Below are 13,480 nucleotides of genomic sequence, written 5' to 3'. Positions count from 1 at the left end.
ACCTCTTCCTTCAGACTGTGAAGGCATTGTCTCCTCCCTTCTAGGAGTGCCATTAAGAAATTCACAAGGAAGGCACCTGGGGGGCTCAGTGGGTTAAGCCTCTGACTTTGGCTCAGGTCATGATCTCAGGGTCCTAGGATTGAGCCCTACATTGGGCTCTCTGCTCAGTAGGGAGTCTGCTTGTCCCTCTTCCTCTGTCCATTCCCCTACTCATGCTCTCTCTCGCGCTCTAAGTAAATTAAATCTTAAAAAAAAAAGGAAAGAAATTCACAGGCAAATTTACAATCCTTTACCACAGTGGAGGCTTGTTCCTCCCGGCAAATTTTTAGGATCATCTGTTGAAATTTCAGGGTGGTGCCACCATGTGACTGGACTTTCTTTCACTATGTTGGGAACTCAAAGACCCCTCAGTCTGGACACTCCTGTCCTTCAGTCCTGGGAACATTTCATAGGTTATTTCACTAATCAATTGTTTCCACCAATGACTTGTCCCCCATTTGCTGTTACCTCTTTCTAAAATTCCTATTTTAGGATTGAGGATTAGTATTTAGGATAGAGGTTTGAGACTGAACCTTGAATGTTCAATGTATTCTCTCCTGTTTTCCATCTTTACTTGTTGCTCTGCTTTCTGAAGGGTTTCTCCCCATGAGGCTTTTGTTTCTGCTGTCACAGTGTTTAATTTCCAAGAGCTCTTCTTCCACACACGTCTCTTTTTAGAGAAATGTTCTGTTCTTGCTTCAAGAAAGCAATGTCTGAGGATATGAGTGAGAAACGTTGAAGTGTCATTCTCCTGCTTGGTAGGTTTGCTCCATTGTTTCTTCTGTTTCTATCTTCTAGGAAGACACTTTGCATGCTGGCAGGTAGTTTTTTGCTCATGAGGAAGAATAGGCCAGAGCGCTGTTTGGAAATACTAGGCTTGTAAGTGGGGCTCATCGAATTTGAGCTTAACTCTGGAGTGCTCAGGGTGGGGGGCTGTTAATTGGGGAACCCCCATCAGTATCTCTAAGTCCTTCCTTTGGGCTGGCCAGGCTCCCCAGTAAGAGTCTTCCAGTGTCCTTCCTGCAGCATATAGGTCTGGCTGCTAGTATTTTTGAAGCCAAAGAGTGGACAGGAGTGGAGAGGGTCAGCATTCTGGGTGCTGGAGACCCACCTCCAACTATGCCTCCTTCTGGAATCCCTGTGTGCAAAGACAGACGTCTAGGCTGCTGCCAGGATGGCACCAGGGCCACTGCCTGTAATCTAAGAGCTTCTAATAATTCAAGGTGCTGAGGACTCATCCCGGAATAAGAGACAAATCCCAGCCCTCATGGAATTCAGAAAATGGACATATAAATATATATAAATATGTGATTCTCAATGAAACGTACATCCAAGGGATGCGTGCACTTTAAAACAATGATGTTGGGAGATGTGTTGCCATAGGCAGGCAAGAAGTGGTGTCTGAAAATTCTTACAGAGTGCCCAGACCACAGGCTGACCCCTCTCCTGATACTGAACAGTTTCTGTGGCTGGTCATATAGGTAACCAAGCAGGTCAAGGTGCCCGTGAGTGACTGCCAGGAGCGACCTGCTGTCCTGGGGACTGCAACAGTGGGGAGCAGCTTTGTGCAACCGCTTGCTGGGCGGGTGGCCCTGGGACCCCCACACCCCACACACACACTCCTCCCTCTGCACCCCATCCCAGGTCCCGGACAGGGTCCTTGACGGCTGGCTGGTGCACCGCCCCCCCCACCCCCTGCCTGGGGCTTGTGTCACAGTCGCTCAGGGAAAGCACATGGATGACAAGACTCGTCAGACCGTGCTGGTCCCACAAGGTACACCTTGAGTCCAAAGGCATGCACCTAACCGCTTCACAGCCCCCACATGGGGACACAAAGCCCTGGGAGGAAACCGGAAGTCATGGGGACCCAGAAGTGGGCTGCCGCACTGGGCCTAGGACCGGTTCACAGAGCTGACCGCCTGACCCCTGGCCTTGTCACTCAACCTGACATCTCAGGCAATCTGACCGAGTCCAATGAAACATATGTTTGGGGTGCAGCCACCCTGCCCCTAGTGTCACCTGTTTGCTGGGAAGAGCAGCTCTCTCTTTGGGGGAAACTTTACCCCCCACCCACTATGGCACCTGAAGCAAAGCTGCTGGTTCAGGGCGCTTCCTTCTCAGAGGTTCCCCTACATGCCATCTGGTTCCCCAGGGTTCAACTCAGCAGGGTCACTGGGCTGCGTCTGGTCTACTACTGGGGGACACGTCAGCCCACAGATTAAAGATTCTCTGAGGTCCCAGACTCGGCAAAGTGGCTGCCGGCCTCTGGGTTTCTCACAGGTATGCCCATGGTGAGGGCCCTGAAGTGACCCCTGAAATCAAGATGGTGGTGGAGCCCGAGCAGCCCACCTGTTACCAAAGTGGCCAGTTCTTTTCCTACTCAAGACTGTTTGCCAAATAACCAAACCATATTTGATAGCAAGCTGGTAATTTATTCAATAACCAGAGAATGGAGAAGGGAAGTTCATGCTCTAAAGGCATCTTCTTCCTGATTAGGTCTCATGGTGAGGGTTATACGGGGTTAGGGTAATTAAAGGGCTGGTAAGCAAGCTGACTAGGGGTGTTTTAGGGAAGAGGAAGGGGGCTTTCTTGGAATCAGACTGCCACCTCTTTTTTTCCCTTAAATGGGCGCAACTGGATCTGTCAGGGCACTAGTAGGTGTTTGGGTTTTTTTTAAGATTTTATTTATTTGACGAGAGAGAGAGGGGCAGAATGGCAGGCAGAGGCAGAGGGAGAAGCAGATTCCCCGCTGAGCAGAAAGCCCAACACGGGACTCGATCCCAGGACCCTGAGATCATGACCTGATCACCGACTGAGCCACCCAGGCGCCCCTAGGTGTTTTTTGTTATTACAGTGATACGGTAATGTCCTGAGGTCATCTGGAGGGTTAGCACAGTGTCTGAACTGAATCAAACTGGTCCAGAACTGGGTCACTGGGGCTTGTTTGGAGCTTGTGGCTTCTGGCTGTACCTTAGTTTCTTGTGGCAAGCAGCACCTGTAAGCAGGGCGAGAACAGTGGGTTATTGTGGCCTGTTTGGAGCTTGTTAGTCTCGAGGGACACGCCCACTGCCCCCACAAGGCAGCACTGTGCCACCTTCACGGACCTGACTGTGGGACTGTGAGGGACAAATCTGCATGCTCGTCCTTGGGTGAAGGAGGCCTCCTGGCACGGGCCTTGGCCACTCTGGGCAGACCAACTGGCTAGACACGCCCTCTCTCCAGGTGGCCGGCAGTACCTCAAGGCTGCAGCCCCATTTTCAGGTGGCATTGTCACTGTCCTCGCCCCATCAACTGACTCTATCACCCTTGAAATTAGCGTGTCATGTTTTCAGCTATCCTGTCCCTTTAGTCTGCCAGTGGCCACCAGCAGTGGGCCCTAGTGAAGGTATTCCGATACTCTCCAATACTTACCAGTCGTTTTGGTCATAGCCATTCTAGGATGTAGGAAGTGGTATCTCATCGTGGTTCTGATTTGCATTTCCCTAGTGACTAATGATATTGAGCACCTTTGTGTGTGTGCTTTGGCCGTTTGTGTATCTTTATTGGAGAAATTTCTGTCCAATCCTTTGCCCATTTTTTTAAAAGTTCATTTATTTTAGTAATCTCTACACCCAACATAGGGCTCAAACTCATATCCTTCCAACTGAGCCAGCCAGGCACCCCTCCTTTGCCCATTTTGTAATGGTTTGTCTTTTTGTTATGAAGTTGAACATGTTCTTTATATATTCTAGAAAGAAGACCCTTACCAGATGTATGATTTGCAAAAATTTTCTCTCATTCTGTGGGTTGTCCTTTCACTTTCTTCATGGTGTCCTTTGAAACACAAAAGTTTTTAATTTTGCTGAGGTCCAATTTACATATACATATACATATATATGAAAAAAAATAAAGGGAAACCTCACCAAAATGGAGTCAGGAGCCAGAAGGGGGAGCCATACCACTCCATGGTATTGATTACAGCAAGAATTGTGAATTACAGACCCCAACAAAACAATCCTCAACAGGAGAGTCAACTACAGGCCCCGACAGGTGGTGAACCCAAGAGGTGAACATACAGCCTCCACAAAAAATGGCCCACCCCTGCACCTCAGCCAAGAAGCCCTCTTCACCTGGAGCTCTTGCTTCTCTCCAACCGACTTTAGTTCAAGGCAATCCGTGCCAATGTCCTCCTTCTCCGTAAAATGAAGTTCCTCTCCTTTGTTGGACTGGCACATGGTTTTTCTATAGCTTGCATGTCCCTAATTGCAATTCTCTGCTATTCCCAAATAAACCCATTTTTGCTGGTAAAATAAGTGACTTTTATTTTGAAGGTTAATACAAATACATTTTTTGTTTTTGTTTTTTGTCACTTGTTTTGTCCCTAATTTTATGGAGGACAACAGCTGCTCTCCTCGACACCAGCCCTGGGGGCTTAGAAAAACTTCTTTTATGCTGGAACCATTTCATTTTGTGTGCCTGTCACAGGGGTGTAGCCCACGCTGACACAGTCTCCTTTGGCACCGGGTTGGTAATCTGTTTGCATGAAAATGTCTTTATTCTACCCTCAGCCTTGAAATAAACTTTGCTGAGTATTCAATTCTGGTTTGAATTTTATTATTTATTTGAAAAACGTCAGTTTTACTTTTCATTTATCTGTCTTTTGTCTCCGCTATTTGCAGAACCTGAACAAGAATTCAAACGGAGGCCTGGTAATACATGTCTGAACACCTACGTGTTATAACCAAAAAAATTTAAATACATTTAAAATGTCATTGTTAAAAATTAAATCTTACTTTAATAAACTACATAATCTTGCTGCCACTTTTTTTTTAAAAGATATTTGACAGAGTGAGTGAGAGCGAGAGCACCAGCAGGGGGAGTGGGAGAGGCAGACTCTCCACTGAGCAGGGAGCCCGAGGTAGGGCTCGATCCCAGAACCCCGGGAACCAGGACCCCGGCCAAAGGCAGACGCTTAACTGACGGAGCCACCCAGGCGCCCCTTGCTGCCACTCTATTTTCCGTGTCTACGCGCTTCCTTCTGCCGGGACTCGTTTGCACCCTGCAAACCCGGTTTCCGCTGACTTCGCGGGGGTGCCTGCCCCGCAGCGGGCGGGCTGATAGGCGGGAAGCGCGTCCCTGGGAGTGGGGGGGCGTCGGGGCTCCGGGTTCCGCGAGCGGCGCCCTCGGGTCCAGCCCGGAGCCTGGCCTCCGGCCCCCAGGGCTCGTCCCGGAAGTAGGGGAACGAGCCCTGGACGTGGGGACAAGGGTCGAAGGCCAAAGGTCAAGAGGAGGTGCCGGCAGGCCCGGGGGTCTCTGCGGGCGGTAAGAGGCCGCCGGGCCGAGGCGCGGCCGGACGCGGCGGGCCTGCCCTCCAAGGTCTTCCAGGCTGCTGCCCCACGGCTCAGGGTCATCGACGGCCGGCATAGGGCTAGGGGCACGCCACAAGGCCGACCCTCCGAGCGCCGCTCCCGCCCTGCCCCTCAGCCCGCCGCGGCCTGCAAGCCTCCTTCGGCTCCCGGACCCTTGGCCCCGCCCCCGCCTCGCCACGCCCCCTCCCGGGGCCCGCTGGTCTCGCGATGCCTGCGCCGTCTCGCGACGCCGGACCGGAGGCGGGCCGGGCCCTGACTGGCGTAGCCGGGGGCGGCTCCGCGGGGCGGGGCGAGCCGTCCCCACAGCGCCATGGCTGCCCTACGCGCCATGCTGTCCCGGGTCCGCTGCCCGCTGCGCCCCCGGCCCGGCTGCGCGGCCTTGCGCCCCTTCGTCTCGGGTGAGTACGGGACTTAGGGCGCGTGGGAGTCCGGCACCGCGGCCGCACCCGGGACTCCCGGACCTCACTCCGGGGCCTGACCCTGGCCGCCGCTGGAACCCCCGTGCCTCACCCCGGATCCCGTCAGCCCTCCCAGCCCTCCCTGTGCACCCGGGGCCCGGCCCGGCCCCCCTGCTGTCCGGCTGGGCTCGCCTCGGTTTGCGATCTCTGGGGTTAGCCGCTCAGCTGGGGGGACTCATGACTAAGTGCTGAGACCTCTGGCCGTTTCAGTGCGGTTGCTGGCGGTGAAATTCTGCGGGGTTTACAGGACTTGCAGAGAATGTGCAGCGGGGCCTCTGGCGTTGGCAGAGTGCCTCCTGCGCAGGCCTGCCCACATCCACTGCTTTTCCCCAGTCTGTTTTTCAGACTCTGCCTGCCCAGCCGGCCGGGCCTGTCCTCCACTCAGCTCCGGGCCTCAGGGCCGCAGCGCTCCTGAGGAACTCTGGGCCTGTCCCTCCCTGAGCTGGGGGGCGGAGTCCCGCATCCTCTTCCCGCACCCGGGTATCCACTTACCTGCCCCAGCTACCAGAGCGTGTTGATTTTACCCTAAGGTCCGTTTGCTGACCGCTTCTTCGGGTCCTGACCTGCAAGCAGCAGTCATTTCCTGGGCTGCAGACACCTGCTGCTAAGCATTTCGCCTGTGTTACTCCCACCAAACCCCCAGGGTGCTCGCAGACACACAGACCTACGGCTTCTGAGGTTACTCTTTCCCTCTCCAGGCCATACTGACCCCGCCCCCCGGGTCAGCAGCCTGCCCCTCCGGCCCGTGGCAGTCACCGTTCCCTGGTATGCCTCCCGCTCTGTTCTGTGCACACAGCTTTGCTCCCTCATCCAGCTGGCGTTTGTGGAAGGAGCCTATTTACCCATCCCTTGTTTCTGCTGAATCACAGGGTGTCTGTAGTGCAGGTTCTGGGAAGGTAGAGAGTGGTGCAAAGGCCATCATGAGGCTGAGAGCGGTGTGCTGCTGCCTGAGGTCTGGGCAGCGGACATGTCGGGGTCACTCTGCCAATGACGGGTCTGATGCCTACACGAATGGAAATCCCTTCTTCCCCCAGGTGCTGACTTTCAGTACATCATCGCAGAAAAGAAGGGGAAGAACAGCAACGTGGGCTTCATCCAACTGAACCGCCCCAAAGCACTCAACGCACTCTGCAATGGCCTGATCACGGAGCTCAACCAGGCCCTGGAGGCCTTCGAGGAGGATCCGGCTGTGGGGGCCATTGTTGTCACTGGTGGGGAGAAGGCCTTTGCAGGTGTGTGGGCAGCATGGCAGCGGTCGCCCAGGTGTGCGAGGGGCGGTCTGACTGCGGCATGTGGCATTGTGAACAGACTTACACCTGCGTGGTAGCATCAGAAAAGTTAGGACAACTTGGGGTTTACTTAAACCTAGCGTAAAAAGACACAGGTACTTCTCAGAGAGCCACTCTGCCTGTTTAACGTTCACGCGTGCTTTGCCAGCAAAATAAGATTATTCAAAGTGATTCGGGTCCTTGACAGTTAGGTTTTGTGTGTGTCAAGGGGTTAAGTGACTGATGAATAAGCCCAGCCTTCCCAATCCAGCTTGCATCTGTTTCCCTCCGCGTCACCTCCATCAACACATAGCATGGCACGTCACCACTGTCCCTGCTGCCCGACTCTGCCCAGGTGGCCAGCACCTCATGGGCCCCTTAAGCATGGGGCCCTGTGTCACCCATTCCCAGCAGCCCCCGGTGCCTACACACAGTGCACACTCGTAGCTCCCTGCTGGTTTGGGGGTGCAGCAATAGTGGGGTCTCTGCTCTCTAGTAACTGGGACTCGTTTCCATCCCCAGCTGGAGCTGATATCAAGGAGATGCAGAACCAAACATTCCAGGACTGTTACTCCGGGAAGTACTTGAGCCACTGGGACCGACTTGCCCAGGCCAAGAAGCCGATCATAGCTGCTGTCAATGGCTACGCTGTGAGTGTCAGACCAAGTCTCTTCTCAGCGCACTGGGAGGCATCGGATAACCTATTTTTATTTTGAAAAGGCTGGAGTTTAGTTACAGTTACACCGTTCCTGCCGAGTAACACCACAGATCCAGGACGTGCAGAGAGGAGGTGCTGTGGCACCAGCTTTCGTTAGCGGGTGTTCCGCTGCCGGCTCTCCCATTCTCAGCCCTCCTGGCGGTCCCGGTGACTCCTGGGAACGTCTCCCCTCTGCTAGGCCGTAGGCCACACATTGGCTTTTCTGTGTGGTTTCAGTGGCTCCAGCCTGCTCTGCACCTGCAGGCTGACCTCTTCTGCCACCCTCGAGAGCTCAGTGTCCTCTGTGTGGTGTCTGGGTCTCTGGGCACAAGGACACTCAGAGGCACTGGGGCCGATGGTAGTGAAGCGTGTGGGCAGCTCAGCTCGTGATCATGTAATAAAGCTCCCTGTGGGTAAGGCGAGGTCAGCCAGTCAGCTTCATTGGGACCACAATCCAGCCTGCTGGTTCACAAACTCTCTCTGGCTGCTCTCGAGCCCCCATGGCAGAGCAGAGACTGTGGGACCCCAGAGCTGAAAGAGTTTGCTGTAGGGTCCTTCTCGGAGGTCACCAGCATCAGCCAATTGTACCTAACTTAAAACTTTGCATCTCTGTTAGTCTTTGCTACACCCTGGACCGTGTTCATTTTGACGGGAAATGTAAATAAGCAAATGGAGTAAATTTCTGACTGGGTCCCCTGGCGGCGCCTCGTGTTTTGCAGCTTGGTGGCGGCTGCGAACTCGCTATGATGTGTGACATTATTTATGCTGGAGAAAAAGCCCAGTTTGCACAGCCGGAAATCCTACTGGGAACCATCCCAGGTAAAGAGTGATGATATCTCTAGCTTAAACTCTCTAGGTAATTCTCTGGAATCTGCCCACATCTCAGGAGCTTATCGGCTTTTCCAGTAATAGACAAAAGTATGTAGCTTACATCTGACGAGGGACCCCGGCTGTGGTATGAGTCCTGGCCGGCGGCCACCTGGCTATGCCCATTGCTCCCTCTGCTGACCAGCACACTAAGCCCCAGGGGCACAGCGGCACTCAGAGAGTGGCCCTGGGGGCCTCGGGTCTATGCAGGCTCCTCTGATGACAGCTGGAGCCTTTGTCGGACGCTCTTAGGAAATGCTGGCCACATACCGCACTATAACTGCAGTGATTCCTGCTTGTGACCCTGAGTTCAGCAGAGCGGGGAGTCATCCCCCACGTGGAGGGTGACGGGAGCCGTGGGCAAACAGTGACTCCTCTGTGCCCCGGGGGGCCACCTGATGAGACCTCCAGGCTTATGGCCCCACAAGTCTCTGCCCTGCATGTAGAGCCTGGAGCCGAGGGCATCTGAGCAGCTGTCAGGTCAGGAGAGGGTGTCTGGGGTCAGCTGAGGGCGAGCAAAGCCCTATATGACCTCTGCTGTCTGCTGGGCTCTTTCCATCCCAGCGCCCAAGGCCTCTGCTTAATTGAGGCAGCACCTGAGTCTGTTGGATTGTGGGTGTCTCCCATCAGGTGGTCCCCTTGGCTCACCCTGGCAGCCCGGGGTTCACTGTGGGGCGGACGGCGGGGCCTGGGGTTCACTGTGGGGTGGATGTTCACTGTGGGGCGGATGGCAGGGCCTGGGGTTCACTGTGGGGCGACGGTGGGACCTGGGGTTCACTGTGGGGCGGACGGCGGGGGCCGGGGTTCACTGTGGGGCGGACGTTCACTGTGGGGTGGACGGCGGGTCCCGGGATTCACTGTGAGGCAGACGGCAGGGCAGACCACTCTTGGTTCAGCTGTAGAGCATCAGGTGAGCAGGAGGATGAGCAGGGCATGTGGAGGCCAGCACTGGGACAGAAGACCACACTCAGAGCGGCCTGGGAGGCCGAGCCCTTGCTCTCGCTTCAGACCCTGAGGGGAGCAGGCCACAATCGGGGGCCACCCCAGCTGCCCTCCAGGTTGAGCTGGGCCAGGGTCTGAGCTGCAGGGGACCTGATGTGCCAGGCGTGGGGCCCGAATATGGAAAGGAGCCTCTCCTGTTCTTGGGTTACCTCCCTTCTGCCCACCTGCCCCACCCAAGGGGCCCCATCTTCATCCCTCAGAACTTGCTGGAAGTATGTCTGTGGCATCTGGGCATGCACTGGCCATGAGCCAACTATGACCAGTAGCTCTCTGCCCCTGCAGGTGCAGGGGGCACCCAGAGACTGACCCGCGCTGTTGGAAAGTCACTGGCCATGGAGATGATTCTCACTGGTGACCGGATCTCTGCCCAGGACGCCAAGCAAGCAGGTGTGGGCCAGGGCTGCCCCACGGAGCCACCCTCATGGGGAGCTGAGTGGAGATGGGGAGAAGGGGGCTGCATCCAGGTGTGCCCATGGGTGATCAGCACGTTGACTTCGGGTGTCCTGAGAACCGAGGGGACAACTGCCTTTATTTGGAATGCCACACATACAAGAGAGTAACTGAAGTATACATCAGCTTCAAGAGTCAAAGCCATCTTTTTTCCCAAGCCCAACGTCAGCAGTGGGGGATCTCCGAGACCCTCGCAGGCACACCCTTTTCCCGCCCCAGGTGACCCACTCTTCCTCCCTCTTGGTGTGTCTGTAAGAGCCTTGTGGCCCCACCTCAGGGACGGTGTGGAGCCTGCATCCCCGCAGCCTTGTGGCCCCCAGAATACCCCAGCTCTAGGGGTGGCCTTGTGACTCAGAGGAGCGCAGCCAGTGCTGCTTGCTGTTTACCTGTTTGTGCTTTAGGTCTCGTAAGCAAAATTTTTCCTGTGGAGAGACTGGTCGAAGAAGCCATCCAGTGTGCAGAGAAAATTGCCAGCAATTCTAAAATCGTAGCAGCAATGGCCAAAGAATCCGTGAACGCAGGTAGGGGTTCTGCCGGGAGGAGATTTCTGAGGGCCGGTTGGCACAGGAGCAGTCAGGAGCCGTGGTTCTAAATGATGCATTTTAAGCCACCCTGGACAGAAATTGGGAGGATTCTTAACATTGGGATCCTGGCTCTTTGTAGAGTTCCAGTCTTTGGCTGCTGGCTCACAGATTCTCCTGAAATGTTCTGAGTTGTCCTTGGTATCAGGACTCAAGAAAGGAGCCATCCTGAGGGACAAGAGTGACAGGCACTGGGGTGCAGGGGAATGGCCGGGAAGGGCAGCACGGTCCCTTAAGCAAAGCCAGTCTGCTCCTGAGAAACCCAGCTCACCTCCCGGAACCTGGTGGAAGATGCTCCTCTCCTCAGCCAGCAGTTGTGCCTGCAGCCTGGTGGCCGCACGGGCTCACAGGACACCTGCATGAACCGGAGACAGAGTTCACGCTGTTCCTGGTTGCTCTGGACTCTCCGTCCTCTCTACAGGCAAAGCAGCTCCGAGCCCTCCTGAGTATTTCTTGAGTCCTAATGTAGTGCGTTGTGCTCAGCACTGGGGTAATACTGCCCAGTGCTGCCTGTTGAGAAGGGTCAGGGTGAGCCCAGGATAGCTGAGCTGCGCCGGGTCTGTGTGCTCTTCTGCAGGCAGGCGGTCAAGCCCCCCGGGCTGCTGCCGGCCTTAGTTGGCTGAGCTGATGTTTGTGACGCGGCCACAAGGATGAGCAGGTAGCACTCGCTTAAGAGGTGGACACTGCTGTTCGTGCAGAGGGCCAGTGAGGCCACAGTCAGAGGCACCTGCCGTCACCCCAGCTGCTCACCCAGGGAAGACACTTCAGCTTGGCTGGAAGGACGGCCCAGGGCAGTGGTATTCTTACCACCCGGGACTCTGTTCTGGCACAGTGTTCCTTTTTCAGGTTTTCATCCTTAATTTTTATGCTTTTTAAAACATATTTAATTCTGGGGTGCCTGGGTAGCTCAGTCCGTGGAGCATCCTGCTCTTGGTTTTGACTCAGGTGGTGGTCTCAGGGTTGTGGGATTGAGCTCCATGTCTGGCTCTGCACTCAGCAGGGTGTCTGCTTGTGACTCCCTCTCTCTCAGCCCTCCCCCTGCTCGTGCACACACGTGTTCTCTCTCTCTCTCCCGGAATAAGATCTTTAAAGAAAATAGAAAATAATAAAATATATGTAGTTCTGATGTGGGTCAGGGGGGAGTGTTTCCTATCACCATAAAACAAGTTGCATGTTCCCACATCTAACACATGAGTTCATAACTTCAGGGTTCTCTTTTTCAGCTTTTGAAATGACATTAACAGAGGGAAACAAGCTGGAGAAGAAGCTCTTCTATTCAACTTTCGCTACCGTGAGTAAACATTCAGTGGAGACACACATGGTCCAGCCATAGAAATCACTGGGAATTACCTTGTAGGTTTTTTCATTAAATACCATTTCTCTTTGGTCAAACTGTTTGCTTTCCCTATAGCTGGATCCGATGTGTCCTGTCCACGAGCATGATTTTTGCAAATGAGTACAGTGTATAGAAGTTCACAAGTGTGAAGGGTGACTTCCTATTACAAAAGGTCTGATGAATCACACCTTTAAACAGCAAGCTCCTGTATTTAAATGCAATGCATCTGCCCATAATTTTCTACATCGTTCCAGTTACTTGGAATGGAGTTCGAATGTATTCTAATACTGCAATCTGAAGCTTCAGATCAATGTTTTCTAGGATTTGACAGTCACTGAAAGGGAGTCCTTCTTGTAAGTCATTAAAACCCATCTCTCAGTATTGGAAAGTCATGTATAGGTGTTTTATGAAAGAGAGATTAGAAATGATTTTGGCTCTTGAGGAACTGAAGGTGTGTGTGTGTACCTGTGCGCACATGCAGGTGATGAGTGAGTGAATGACCCAAACAGGTGCATCTGACGTTCTCTGTGGGTGAGAGTTTATTTGACACAAAAATTAGTGGTTCCTGAATGATCACACCTAGGGGCTTGGGGGGGTGGCATATAAAAATGCCATTTCCAGGCCAACCCTAAGTGGTCAGGGAATCCAGGCCATTCCCAGGTTTCCAGGTAGTCCTGATGCAGGACCCTCCCTCCCTGAGCTCCTCCACTCTGGAAATCCCAGTTTCAGAGGAACCCGCAGACTGTGAGCAAACCACAGGGACACGCAGAGCCCCACGCCTTGACTCCGTAGGAAAACGTGAACGTCCATCCCTGCCTATTTTCCCTTTCCCACAGGAAGACCGGAAAGAAGGAATGACTGCGTTTGTGGAAAAGAGAAAGGCCAGCTTCAAAGACCAGTGAGCGCCTCCACCTCTGCCTAGAACCCTCTACTTAAAGACAAATTAGAGTCTGACTGTCTTAGAAGCAACTAAATCCTTCTTTTATAAAGGACCGTGTCGATGACACACAGTTTATCTCTGATGCTTGGGGCTCTCGCTCCTGTGTGGTAGGCAGTCTTCACCCAGCGGCCATGAGAATCCGTATCTGGAGCATGTTCACACTCTGACTGACCATATTCTTCTTACAAATTATGAGGGGAGCCTGGGTGGCACAGGCGGGTAAGTGACCGACTGTCGGCTCAGGTCAACGGAGGAAGCCCCACATCGGGCTCTGTGCTCAGCAGGGAGTCTTCTTCAGATTCCCTCTCCCTCTGCCCCTCCCCCACTTGTGTGCGTGTGCTCGCTCGCGCTCTCTCAAATCAATAAAAATCTTTTTAAAAATTCTGCTCACGAGCCTTTGGTGATGTGTTTAAGTTTTTACTCGATTTCAGGAACTGAGAGATACTTGGATGGCAAGCACTCACTTTGTACAGTGAGCTGCGTTCGGATGGAAG

The 13,480-nt window shown here is 53.9% G+C and overlaps 1 protein-coding gene across 1 annotated transcript; it reads left to right on the top strand.

Moving 5' to 3' along the window:
* The first annotated feature begins 5,656 nt into the window (after window positions 1–5,656).
* On the top strand, window positions 5,657–13,316 carry ECHS1 (enoyl-CoA hydratase, short chain 1). Its single transcript, XM_032399172.1, has 8 exons — window positions 5,657–5,785; window positions 6,880–7,077; window positions 7,636–7,763; window positions 8,530–8,629; window positions 9,962–10,066; window positions 10,531–10,650; window positions 11,934–12,001; window positions 12,883–13,316. The coding sequence occupies exons 1-8, from the start codon at window positions 5,698–5,700 to the stop codon at window positions 12,946–12,948; spliced, it is 873 nt and encodes a 290-aa protein (XP_032255063.1). The 5' UTR covers window positions 5,657–5,697; the 3' UTR covers window positions 12,949–13,316.
* The last annotated feature ends 164 nt before the right edge of the window (window positions 13,317–13,480 follow it).

Source organism: Phoca vitulina, unplaced genomic scaffold, assembly GCF_004348235.1.
Source record: "Phoca vitulina isolate PV1807 unplaced genomic scaffold, GSC_HSeal_1.0 scaffold132, whole genome shotgun sequence".
NCBI lineage: Eukaryota > Metazoa > Chordata > Mammalia > Carnivora > Phocidae > Phoca > Phoca vitulina.
Note: the sequence above shows the minus strand (reverse complement) of the source record. Positions and strands in the feature narration are given on the sequence as shown.